At 38.0% G+C, this 12,233-nt stretch overlaps 1 protein-coding gene across 7 annotated transcripts in view; it reads right to left on the bottom strand.

Annotated features, from left to right (window-relative positions):
• Window positions 1-12,233, bottom strand: part of CCDC138 (coiled-coil domain containing 138) — a 42,590-nt gene that overhangs the window by 21,683 nt on the left and 8,674 nt on the right. For 6 of the 7 annotated variants that reach the window (XR_012627581.1, XM_074859154.1, XM_074859155.1 and 3 more), the window contains 6 exons: window positions 8,282-8,401; window positions 6,786-6,863; window positions 6,596-6,706; window positions 4,243-4,407; window positions 3,348-3,464; window positions 2,050-2,239 (listed from right to left, as the gene is read on the bottom strand). Coding sequence is in view for 6 of the 7 variants with exons in the window: in XM_074859154.1 (XP_074715255.1) it covers window positions 2,050-2,239; window positions 3,348-3,464; window positions 4,243-4,407; window positions 6,596-6,706; window positions 6,786-6,863; window positions 8,282-8,401 (781 nt within the window). In the remaining variant the exon portion in view is untranslated. Of the gene's footprint in view, window positions 1-2,049; window positions 2,240-3,347; window positions 3,465-4,242; window positions 4,408-6,595; window positions 6,748-6,785; window positions 6,864-8,281; window positions 8,402-12,233 lie in introns of those variants that run through there. The other variant, XM_074859160.1, reaches the window with a different exon arrangement.

Raw genomic sequence — 12,233 nt, 5'->3', positions numbered from 1 at the left:
CCCAGAATTCATAACCTATTTCATGCAAGAGACTTGAAAAAAATCAGTTGCCAAAGTAGGCATCTGATTCTGACATTCTGGCATGTTTTTTCAGGATTACCTTGAAAATTAACATCTCTCTAACCTGTCTCCATCTCTCTGGGTTACTAGCAGAGGGGATGTGTTACTAGTAAAGACATTTTAAAACACAAACCATGCTGAAAACAAAAGATTGCAAAAATAGAATCATGGCATAATTTAGGTTTGAATCTAGTCCAACCCTCCTGCCCAAAGTAGGACCATCTCTGAAGTTAGGTTAGATTGCTCAATTGTAACCCCACTGAACAATTATTTGCTATTAAAATGATCTGTACTTTCAAGATGTCTTTGAAAAGGGAAAAATAAGTGGTTAGTATCACAAAGAGTTGGAAAAGGGTTATAGAGACATTCATTCTTATGCTATCCTTGTAAAACTTATTCTTGCAGAAAATCCCAGTTATGCAGCACCACAGTACTCCTGAGCTGCTGCAGGTAGGCAGTAATCAACTCTTACACTTGCTTTTAATGGTATATAGTTAGTGTTTTCTGCCTGATTTCCATAAAAAGGATCTGCAACACCTCTTGTTCCCTTTCTCCCTTGAAGAGAGAAGGCGGCAGTTAACAAACCAGTTGAAGTTTCAAACAAGTCCTATATAAATTAGAAATAGCTAAGAATTTGTTTAAATGACCAAAGTTAATCTGTGAGTTAATTTTAAAATATCTCTATATATCAGATTGATTGAAGGTTTTTCTTTTCTGGCTTCTAACAGAAAAGTGTACGCCAGTCTCTATGTCAAAAGGATAAGGAAGGAAAGCATTAAAAATCTGAGTTTGTGCCTCTTCTCAGTGTGCTCAACACTCAGAGCTCACAAGAAACAGTTCACTTTTGTCATCACTTCAAAGAAAATGTTTTAGTCTTTTCAGATCATACCAGTTTTCAAAGAAGGTCCCACTGAGGAGATTTGCCACAGCATCTTGAAAACTGCACAAGTGGAGTAACCTGTCATGATCTGAAGCAGAAGTCACTATTTTCAGAGCTGTGTTCTCTCCTGATAAAACCTTGTTTGCTTTTGCCTTGTTAACAAAGTATGTTACTATACTACATCAACATAGGAATTTTGGAAGACTTTGGATAAAAAGGCTACTTTTCATGCTAGACAGGTAGTTTTGAAGTCTAAAACATTTTTAGTTAAACAGAACATGGTACCTTTGTAAATTAGTCTATTTAACAGGGAAATCTGAACAGACAATCATATCAAGAACTGACAGTTTCACAGAGTAGCATTTTTCAATGTTGATTATGTTTATGGATAGCCATTTGCAGTGCAAGACTCGGCAGGAGAAGAGGGGAGCATCAGACAGGTAAGGGCTGGAGTATGAACTGTATACTAAACTTAGACCAAGGGAAAGCTATTTCAGGACATATATTGTATCACAATTCAATCTAAGAATTATAATCCACTACACAAGTGGCTTTCTCTAGGTGACTACAGATACATTAGAAATTCCTGTGAACATCAGATTTATCTATAAAGAAAAATGCAGCTAACTTGTAACTAACTATGTCAGAAAAGAAACACTTGACACTGCAGCTGATGAGCCTTTCAGGGGACAGGTAAACAACCTACTAGCTTAAACAGGACAGTGAAATTCTAGAACCATGCAAAATCTGCTACTTATTTCAGTTTGTAAAAGAGCAATTAGATATGCCACTCTATGCAGCTAAGATCTTGGCAATCCAATCACTGCTGTAGTTTGACAGAATTACCAACATCTTTTCCCCTTCTTCAGAAATGTTGATTTGTCTGACAAGAAGTTGTCATATTAAAAGGAACACAAATTCCAACATGAAATGAATAATAGCAAGATTCATATTTGTTTCCAGTATATTTTGCTTCACAAGATAATAAAACTCAACTAAACACACTTTTCACTAATAAAGCATAATAGACTCTACAATATCACTGAAATGTTTTTTGTCCAGGCACATGACTGTAATAAAAAAATAAATATGAAAAAATCAGAACTTGCCTTGTGTCACTGTTTTAAGCACAATTAAAGTTGACAGAAACCTCAAAGGCATACAGGAACTCTTAAAGAAAGCTGCCGATTTCGGTTTACTCTCTGTAGACTGTTCAGAACATTGTGGGTTTCTCTTATTTACTACGCCTTTGAAAATATCTTCGCCAAGTCTCCTCATTGTTGATGTCATTGTTGCATGCTGCTTCAAACAATGCATGCAGTTAGTGTAAACATTAAACCACATTGAAATCCTGTGTACTACATAGAGATACATATGTTCCCCTAGTGATTAAATATTAAGTAGCAAATGGTTTGACCATATATTGGAATGCAATCTGTACAGCTGAACAGAAAGCAGTTGAACAACATTATCACGGTGCCTTATCAACACACACTTCTCAAAGAGACTAGTTAGTGAGGGCCCCTGATATGCTGACATTATTTAAGTTGCTTCTGGTTCCAGAACAAGCTCAGCTTCAGTCAACTCCATTTTGTAAGGTTGCCTGAAGTTATGTCCTGTAAAAGCATTTACAGAATCAAGGTCTAAACATGAGTCTTAAGAACACTGTACAGGTAAGAACTATTAGACTTTTCATCATAAACTATACAGAAACATTACTTCAGAATCAAATTTCACAATATGCTCATTTAACATATAGTTTCTTGTTAACACTGAAACCAACAGCATATTATTCTGTTGAATTTAAACTCAAATATTTACAGTTTCCTACCTTTTGCTTTAACAAAAGCACTGCTGACAGCACTATGCACTATACTGAATCTTTATAGTACAGCTACTGTCTTCTTCTTTATTATACTGCTAAATATTTTCTTATAGCAGTCTAGTCAAAGCAGTAAGGAATATCTGGTTGTTAGACACTGAGCAAAGAACAGAAAAATCAAAATTTCTTACTGCTTTGCCACACATTTCCATCAATTTCAATAAATCTCATGCATAAAGTTAACCTAAAAATATTGCCTTTTCTAGTGCAAAAGTTTTGTAAATACATTTGTAAAAATATAATTTCTGAGATGCTTAGATACCACAACAGAGATCACATACTTACGAAAACTATGTTTAGATACACAATGCAAAATTTAAGCTTAACTTGAAAAAGAATTTATTCTTTTCATTTGCCACCTATGGTAAACACTATAAATTCATGCCTTGCACAGACAGCAGAGTTTCTTTTATATATACTACTTGAAAACATCCACTTTTCACATGTATTTAAAACACAAAATCCATTAATATCTTTTGTGAATTTAGTTTTAAAAAAACCATACTGCAAGTGGACTTGTTTTACCTGAATACCAGTGTCTAGCTGTCTTATAGACCAGTAAATAAATTTAATCACAGGCATGTGTAGTTTAGGATTCACAAATGGCATCCACTGGAGCTGCTCAGAAGCTATAGGCAAAAGCTGTAAAAATATACAAAAGTAAAATTACATGGTGTATCAAACTAATGTATAAGCTAACCATAAATGAAAAATGAACAAACAAAACTCCCAACTTCCACTTGGAGTTTTACAGATTAAATATGCAAATACTCACTGGGCAGATCCAGTACAGGTAACAGAATTACACACATACACAGATTTTAAATTTTACAGAGGTTTACATGTAAAAGTGGAGATAGAACATGTGAGCTCAATCTCAGTAAATCCAATCCCAATACTATAAATCTTTAATATAATGAAGAAAAACAGTAAAAGATTTTCTGAACACCTCACTGACTTCCAAACCTTGGTATCCCCAGAAAGAAAACAATAAAAGCGTTACAAGTATAACATAGTATCACCTTTCATCAGTAATAAATTGAAACTTTAATATAGGCATCAAAATATTTTCAATTAGACATGTTCATCTCCTTAGAAAAAAGGAATTATGCACAGAATTACACATAAAACATAAGACAAATTATCGTCTGACAGAGTGACTTGAAATAAAATGCTGAAACTCTCAAGTTGAGACTGAACGCCACACTCTTCCTTAAAAATGAACTGTATGCTTTACAAATGACAAATTATCTATTATATCTCACTGCCAGAATGGATTTGGACTTATTAGCAGTGATTTTAATTACTGTATCCAAAACACGTATAAAACAGGCTGACTTGTTATATTATCAGAATCATTTTAAAAAACCCATAAATCTGAAAACATATTAACACAAGCAAACAATCCAAACCCATTTACCTTCATACACCTTTCCTGGGTGCAGGTTTTTTTGGAGGTCTGGGTAACCAAAAGTTTATGACTGTCCTCTCTTTCTTCTTGTATTTTTATTTTGCTAAGGTGCTGATCTGAGATCCAATCCATAAGAAAAGTTAAGAGCTCATAAACTTGTGAATTCAATGGTAGCTGTAATACATCCACATCATCAGATATTTCAGCTTTCAAGTTAATGATTTTTCTAAGCCAAAATAGTAACAGACTGAAATATGACAGTACATTAGTTCTGAAATATTATGCATAATTTAAAGGATGATAAAATCTGATGAAATAAAGCCTGATAAAACCTGGGAGGTAAGTTACTGTATTGGGAGCCTGTAGAAAATGGTATATTCAAGGAAATATTGATCTTGAACAGGCTGTGTGTGCTCTGTTGGGCCTTGTGCCTAGGGTTTGAGAATATAATCTCAGTAATAACCTGTAATTTCTAATATCTCTGGGAAAGGTAAACTGTATGTGGATCAAGGGGTGGAAGGTGATGATCCTGACCTGGAGACTACTGTACACCAAAGAATCAAGAGATCCACATCACAGCTAATCTGAGTAGGTGCAGCCTGTGCTGTGCTGCACGGATCAATCAACTGTACAGTTTATCCTGTGCTTGGCTGGAGGATAAACTCAGCCAGCTCACTGTAACAAGAGCCTGGAGGCAGCTCCCACTTGGTACCAGTGATCGTTCCTCCTGCCTGACCTTGCCTTTCTCTAAAAGGGCAATAAGAACTTCTCCTGTGAATGTCCTTCATGAATAGAGTTGTTTCCTTGTAAGAAAATTACATAATAGCTTGAAGGACCAAAATGGAGGAGCTTCTCTCCATGTACAGGACCTGCTCAGCGTGCCCTGGGAAAAACCCATCCGGTTCCCAGCATCTGAAGGGATGTAAGATTTACTTGCTATCTATATTCCTCCTCTTACTCTGTCATATTAAAACAGCTGTTTCATTAAGCCATTAGTTGTCAGACCTTTCTTACAGAGATCTAGAAAGAACCCTGCATCGTTTCGCTCTCTCTCACACACCTCATTCCCCTCCCCACTGCAGAACAGGTACTATTTGTGATGGTTTCTGCGTTTGAAAAACTTATGTACGTAATTTATTTTGTACTTAGACAAATGGTTATAAACGGCCTGAGAAAAAATTTTCACATACACAATCACTCAATTTTATAATTCTGGCCAAAAGAATTACAGGAGAAACCAAAGCTTTAATGTCCTTTGCATGTGGAAATTCTTATCTCAAGGCACTGGACCTCCTTTGCTTTATTTCATACAATCCACTGTTGCTAAAATTTAACAGGGTAACTAGCATTGTTAGAAAAAGAACAAAGACTTCATGAAGCTGTCATTCTGTCCCTGTACTACACTGCAGTGAAATACTCTATGAAAGATATCCAGAGGTACCTGAAGACAGGCTGCACAAACAGTTCCCTAAAGACTTTAAAAGTTTTCCTGTATCTACCTTCGGATAATTGTTTTCCTCTTCACTCAGAAGTATAACTCCTGATACTGTTTACATTTCACTTGCAACCAAAGTACACTAAAACCTATGTAAACAGAGAAATATGATGGCTATATATAGACAGCACAGTTTTAAGGCATCTGATGTAGATTAATTAAGTAGGATGGTGCGAATATCTCTTTCCCATTTCACAGTTTAGCCTCTAGCTGGAGAAAATCATTACCAGTTGGGAGATGTTGGCAAGAGTACTACCAGAGGACTTGTTACTAAATGGAACAACATGGAGACAGAAAGCATTTCATTAAGTGATATAAGAAGATATTTTAAGGAAAACAAGGTGATCGTTTTGGAACTGTGTATGAACACTGCGTTTACTCTCCTTCCCTTATTAAAGACTATTTCTAAAAAAAATAACAGTAGTACAATCACTGTTGTCTTAGAAAATTAAAATTCTTTATCTGATACTTCTGACTGACTACTTCGTAGCTGGTGTTATTCCTAAGAACAGTGCTGTACTGTAGCAGTAACCAGAATGAGTTTAAGATTTGCTCTGACAGAGCAAAAGAAACCAGTTACAGTGTAAGATGGTGACAGATCTGACAGATGATGTGACAGGAAGAGGACATAAATAAAAATATGACCACATAAATAAAAATATGAAATCCAACAGACTTATTTTTAGAAACAAGCTTAATTCTTTGTTAATTGCCTGTTTTCCCTCACTATAATCTGTATCTTTTCTCACTGTAACTAATTCACTCATCAAATTGGAAGTTATATTTTCTAATTTCTAGCAGATACACAGAGAATGTTCCACCGCCTAATGTCTTTTGAACGAGCCTTTTGCTTTGTCCAGTTCTTACCTTAGCAATTTTTGATGTTACCATCACTTTTTCTTGCTTGACAGGTTTACTTTGTTGCACCACTTGACATATGTCCTTAGACTTCTGTACCATTAAAAATTCATGCTTCCTCTACAACAAAATGTAACAATAAATTATATTTCACTTGTTACCTATAAAGGAAGAAGGTACATGTAAGAACAAACCTTACTTGTAGATTCTCTAAACGAGCTTGTACTTTTCTTGCTTGACCTTCCAGCTTCTTGTTCAACTCAGTTACATCAGTTAACTGCAAGAATCGGAAAATATTAAAGTATCTGTAAATTCAAAACTCACTTCTTGACTTGATTATCACATTGAAATAATTTGATATGGTTGCTGAGCAGCTAAACTATTAAAGTTCAAGTTTTTTCTTCTGAGTACATAAAGGGATAGAAACAAAATCATCATCCATCTCCTCAACAAATGACAGAATCACAGACTGGTTGAAATTGGCAGGCACCTCTGGAGGTCACCTGGTCCAAGCCCTCAGCTCAAGCAGGGCCACCAAGAGCCGGCTGCCCAGGACTATGTCCAGACAGCTTTTAAGTATCTCCAAGGTCAGACTCCACCACCTCTCTGGGCAACCTGTTCCAGAAAAAAGAAGACAGCAGTAGTTCTTTGTTGACCTACAGCCCAACCTTTCCGTTTGCAGGGGAAGAATAAGCCCTACAATGCCACTGTAGATACACAGACACTACACATTTAATTACTTTTCATTAGGAAGTGAAATAAAATTGGAGCGCACATTTCAAGAATGGGCCAATAGCCTTGTTAATGGGGAGGGTGAAAGTTTTCTTCTCTGCAGAATGAAACAGTTACTGACCATGCTGAAAATGGTTTGCTCTGTGAGAAAAGATGAGGAACACTTTAACCTCCATTAAAATATGAGAAACATGCTCTATGCATACAACAATGAACAGCATGATTATCACAAAGCCTCCAGTTTGCACAGAAATGCAAAGATTTTATAGTGAGAGGAAATAGAGAGACAGATGGGTTGCACCAGAACCATCAACATTCCAGGAGTTAGGTCTGACCTTCTCTAAAAGAAAGAATAAGGCTCTGCTGTAGATTTTTATTGTACTCAGACTATCAGGACTGTAATTAATTCAATGAATAAACAAAGGTCAAATAGTTTAGATAGCAATTTGTGGGTCAGCATTTTAGGTCAGTCTTAACAATCACGTGAGATGAAAATTCTTACTCTCTGTTATGATGAACCACTGTTTCAGTTTAAGAACTGAGAAAATACTGCCTTAATTAACATTTGTAAAAATAACTGAAAATACTGAGCAAACATGAACTTAGAAATATACATCCTACAGCAATTCAGCACAGGGTGGATTCTATTATGTTGTAAAACACTTTCTCTCCATCTGTTCTCAGTTTGCTTCAGAGAGGACATGGATTTGTCCTTCCTAACAATTAGCTGTTGCTAGTGGGTCAGAGGAGTAAGTCTAACTTTTTTTATACGGTAAAAGATCAGAGAGGCTAAATTTCAAGTACTAGAAAAAGGTGTGCAAAGTACTTTCAGTCACTCATACAATTCTTGTCTTACAGAAACAAAAAATCAGCAATTTTGCAAACTTAAACTGTTCAAACATTTTAAATTGTTTTAAACTGTAACTTGTAAAATTACTGATAATAGGAAATAACTAATTTTACCTGTTTTCTTAAAGAGTCATTCATTTCCTTCAAGGTGCCAAATGACGACTTCAGCCTCCTATTTTCTTTAGTTATTTCTCTCAAGGCTTCTGTCAGCTGTTTAACTTCTGCCTCGTGTTGCTATAGAAATATAAAATTTAAAAATGTGATTTAGAAGACACTATTTTAGAAACAATTTTAAGCTAAGTTCCATTTTAGTATTAAAATAATAGGACAAACTTACAAAGAACAAGTTTGTAATTCTGCATGGCCAAATTTGCACATTCAACAAGTAGTGAGAAAAACAACATCCACACTGCATATTAAGAAGAATCTACAAAGAAACTGAGAGCAACGTGCACAGCCTATTGCTCTTATTCCTTCCAGATTCTAACCAAAACAGATTTTATCATTACACACAGTTCTCAAACAAGTAAGATGTGGGAAATGTTGTGAACTAAAATCAAGCTTTCATTTACAGCTTATTCTTCCGTATAGTTACAAAAAATTGTGATTCTGTTTTCACGGAATCACAGAATGGTTTGGGTTGGAAGGGACCTTAAAGACCATCTAGTTCCAACTCCCCTGTCATGGGCAGGGACACCTTCCACTAGACCAGGTTGCTCAAAGCCACGTCCAACCTGGCCTTGAACACTGTCAGGGAGGGGGCAGCCACAGCTTCTCTGGGCAACCTGTGCCAGTGTCTCACCACCCTCACAGTGAAGAATTTCTTACTTATGTCCAATTGAAATCTACCCTCTTTCAGTTTAAAACTGTTACCCCTTTTCCTGTCACTACAATCCCTGATAGAGTCCCTACCCATCTTTCCTGTAGGCCCCTTTAAGCACTGGAAGGCTGCTATAAGGTCTCCCTGGAGCCTTCTCTTCTCCAGGCTGAACAACCCCAACTCTCAGCCTGTCCTCAAAAGTGAGGTGCTCCAGCACCCTGATCATCATCATGACCCTCCTCTGGACTCACTTGAACAGGTCCATGTTCTTTTTACTTTGGGGGCCCCAGAGCAGACACAGTACTCCAGGTGGGGTCTCACGAGAGTAGAGTAGAGGGGGACAATCACCTCCTTCAGCCAGCTGGCCACACTTCTCTTGATGCAGCCCAGGATACGGTTGGCTTTCTGGGATGCAAGTGCACATTGCTGGCTCATATTCAGTTTTCCATCCATTAATACCCTCAAGTGCTCCTCCTCAGGGCTGCTCTCAATCTACTCTTTGCCCAGCCTGTATTTGTGCTTGGGATTGCCCCGACCCATGTGCAGGATCTTGCACTTGGCCTTGTTGAACTTCATGAGGTTTGCACAGTCCCACGTCTCAAGCCTGTCAAGGTCCCTCTGGATGGCATCCCTTCGCTCCAGCGTGTCAACTGCAGCACACAGCTTGGTGTTGTCAGCAAACAAAGGTGTTGTCTCCAATAAAGGTGTTAAACAGCACCATCCCAACACCAACTCCTGAGGAATGCAACTTGTCACTGGTCTCCACTTGGATATCAAGCCGTTGACCTCAACTCTTTTAAGTGTGACCATCCAGCCAATTCCTTAGCCTCTGAGTGGTGCATCCATCAAATCCAGGTCTCTCCCATTTAGAGACAAGGATGCCGTGTGGGACAGTGTCAAATGCTTTGCACAAGTCCAGGTAGATGACATCAGTTTCTCTTCCCTTATCCACCAACACCGTAAACCCATCATAGAAGGCCACCAGATTTGTCAGGCACTATTTGCCCTTAGTGAAGCCATGTTTGCTGTCACCAATCACCTCCTTATTTTCCATGTCCCCTAGCACAGTTTCCAGGAGGATCTGCTCCACGATCTTGCCAGGCACAAAGATGAGACTGACTGGCCTGTAGTTCCCCAGGTCTTCCTTTTTTCCCCTTTTTAAAAATGGGGGTTGTGTTTCCCCTTTTCCAGTCAGGGGGAACTGCACTGGACTGCCATGACTTCTCAAATATGACGGAGAGTGGCTTAGCCACTTCATCTGCCAGTAGCCTCAGGACCTGTGGATGCATCTCATCAGGTCCCATGGACTTGTGCACCTTCAGGTTCCTTAGATGGTCTTAAACCTGATCTCCTACAGTGGGAGGTTCTTCCTTCTCCCAGTCCCTGCCTTTGCCTTCTGTGGCTTGGGAGGTGTGGCTGAAGCACTTGCCAATGAAGACTGAGGCAAAAAAGTCATTGAGTACCTCAGCCTTCTCCATGTCCCGGGTAACTTGGTCTACCGTTTCCTCATGGAGAAAGCCTACATCTTCCCTAGTCTTCCTTTTATCACCAATGTAACTATAGAAGCTTTTCTTGCTGCCCTTGATGTCCCTGGCCCGATTCTGGCCTTCCTAACCTGATCCCTGGCTGCTCAATTTCTCTGTATTCCTCCCAGGCTATCTGTCCTTGCTTCCACCCTCTGTAGGCCTCCTTTTTGTGTCTGAGCTTATCCAGTGGCTCCTTGTTCATCCATGCTCATGTTTTTGCTTGACTTCCTCCTTGTCGGAATGCATCACTGCTGAGCTTGGAGGAGGTGATCCTTGAGTATTAACCAGACATTACAGGTTGGAAAAGACCTTTAAGAACATCAAGTCCAACTGTTAACCTAGCACTGCCAAGTCCACTGCTAAACCATGTCCCTAAGCGCCACAGCTGCACATCTTTTAAATACCTCCCGGGATGCTGACTCAACCACTTCTCTGGGCAGCCTGTTCCAATGCCTGACAACCCTTTCAGTGAAGAAATTTCTCCTAATACCCAATCTAAAGCACCCCCGGTTTGTATGAAATGACAGATCCCCTTTTCATATCAGTAAACATGCTGATGCTGCCAACATACAATTGAGTGCACCCTAACACATCATATGGAATGTTTCACTTTCATTTTCTACATACACAGTTAAGACCTTTATTTGAAGTTCAGTAGCTCCTCTAGGAAAAATCAGTAGAGAAAAATTAATCTAAAAGGTAAGTAGAACCAATTCATTTGTTAAGCCACAGGGTTGTAGGTGATGCCAGGATGTCTGAGCAATTCACTTCCATATTCAAATCAGGCGGTGTCATCCACATCATAACACACTATACCATTTCACTCCTGCCAGATGTTTGCCTAGTCTGTTCTTAACTCCTCCAATACTGGAAACACTGTAGCCTTACCAATCTACCTGTTTGCATGCTTAACTATTTTTGTTAGATTTAGTTTTTCCTTTAATTTTCCCTTACTACTACTACTACTTCTCTACAACAGACATGAAAAAAATATTAGTTTCTTCCTCTTTGTTGCAGCCTTTTATGTAGCTGAAGATTGGCACATTCACCCTCAATTCATCCTGTATAACCCATGCATCCACTCATCATCCTCTATTTCTGTAGCTGATATTTCTATTCAAATGCAATACTGTACACTCACACCTTCTGAATAGTATACTGTTTTTTTTCAGACCTACCATATCTTCAATTTGTCAACATCAATTTTAACCCTAATGTTCCTTTTCAGCATTCGTGAAATTCCCCCTCACTTGCTATTTTCTTCAAATTTAATAATGTGCTCTTTCTCACCATCAAACTTCTTATTGAAAATACTGAATACTGGACTGAAAAGATATTCCAGAATCCACTATGTACATTCCTTCGACTTTACTGTGAACTACTGTCTCACTACAGCTTTACACCAACCACATTATATTTATGTTATACTTTCCTAATATGATCATGAAAATGGCACGCAAAAGTGTATAAAAAATTTCTAATTGAATCCATATATATATATAAAACTATTACTCCTCTATCAGCAATGCCTGTTACCTTTCTGTAGTAGAAATGAGACTGACTTGAGAATTTATGATTAACATACGCTAGTATTTACTGCATTGGTTTCTGCTTTGTGCTTCCCACGGTTTGATCATAGATTGTTTCAGGATCTATTTACTTATTTAGAGAACTGACATTAAGTTGATGGCTGTACAACTCTTTCCCTCTTGAAAATAAA

Source organism: Strix uralensis, chromosome 2 (genome assembly GCF_047716275.1).
Source record: "Strix uralensis isolate ZFMK-TIS-50842 chromosome 2, bStrUra1, whole genome shotgun sequence".
Lineage (NCBI taxonomy): Eukaryota > Metazoa > Chordata > Aves > Strigiformes > Strigidae > Strix > Strix uralensis.
Note: the sequence above shows the minus strand (reverse complement) of the source record. Positions and strands in the feature narration are given on the sequence as shown.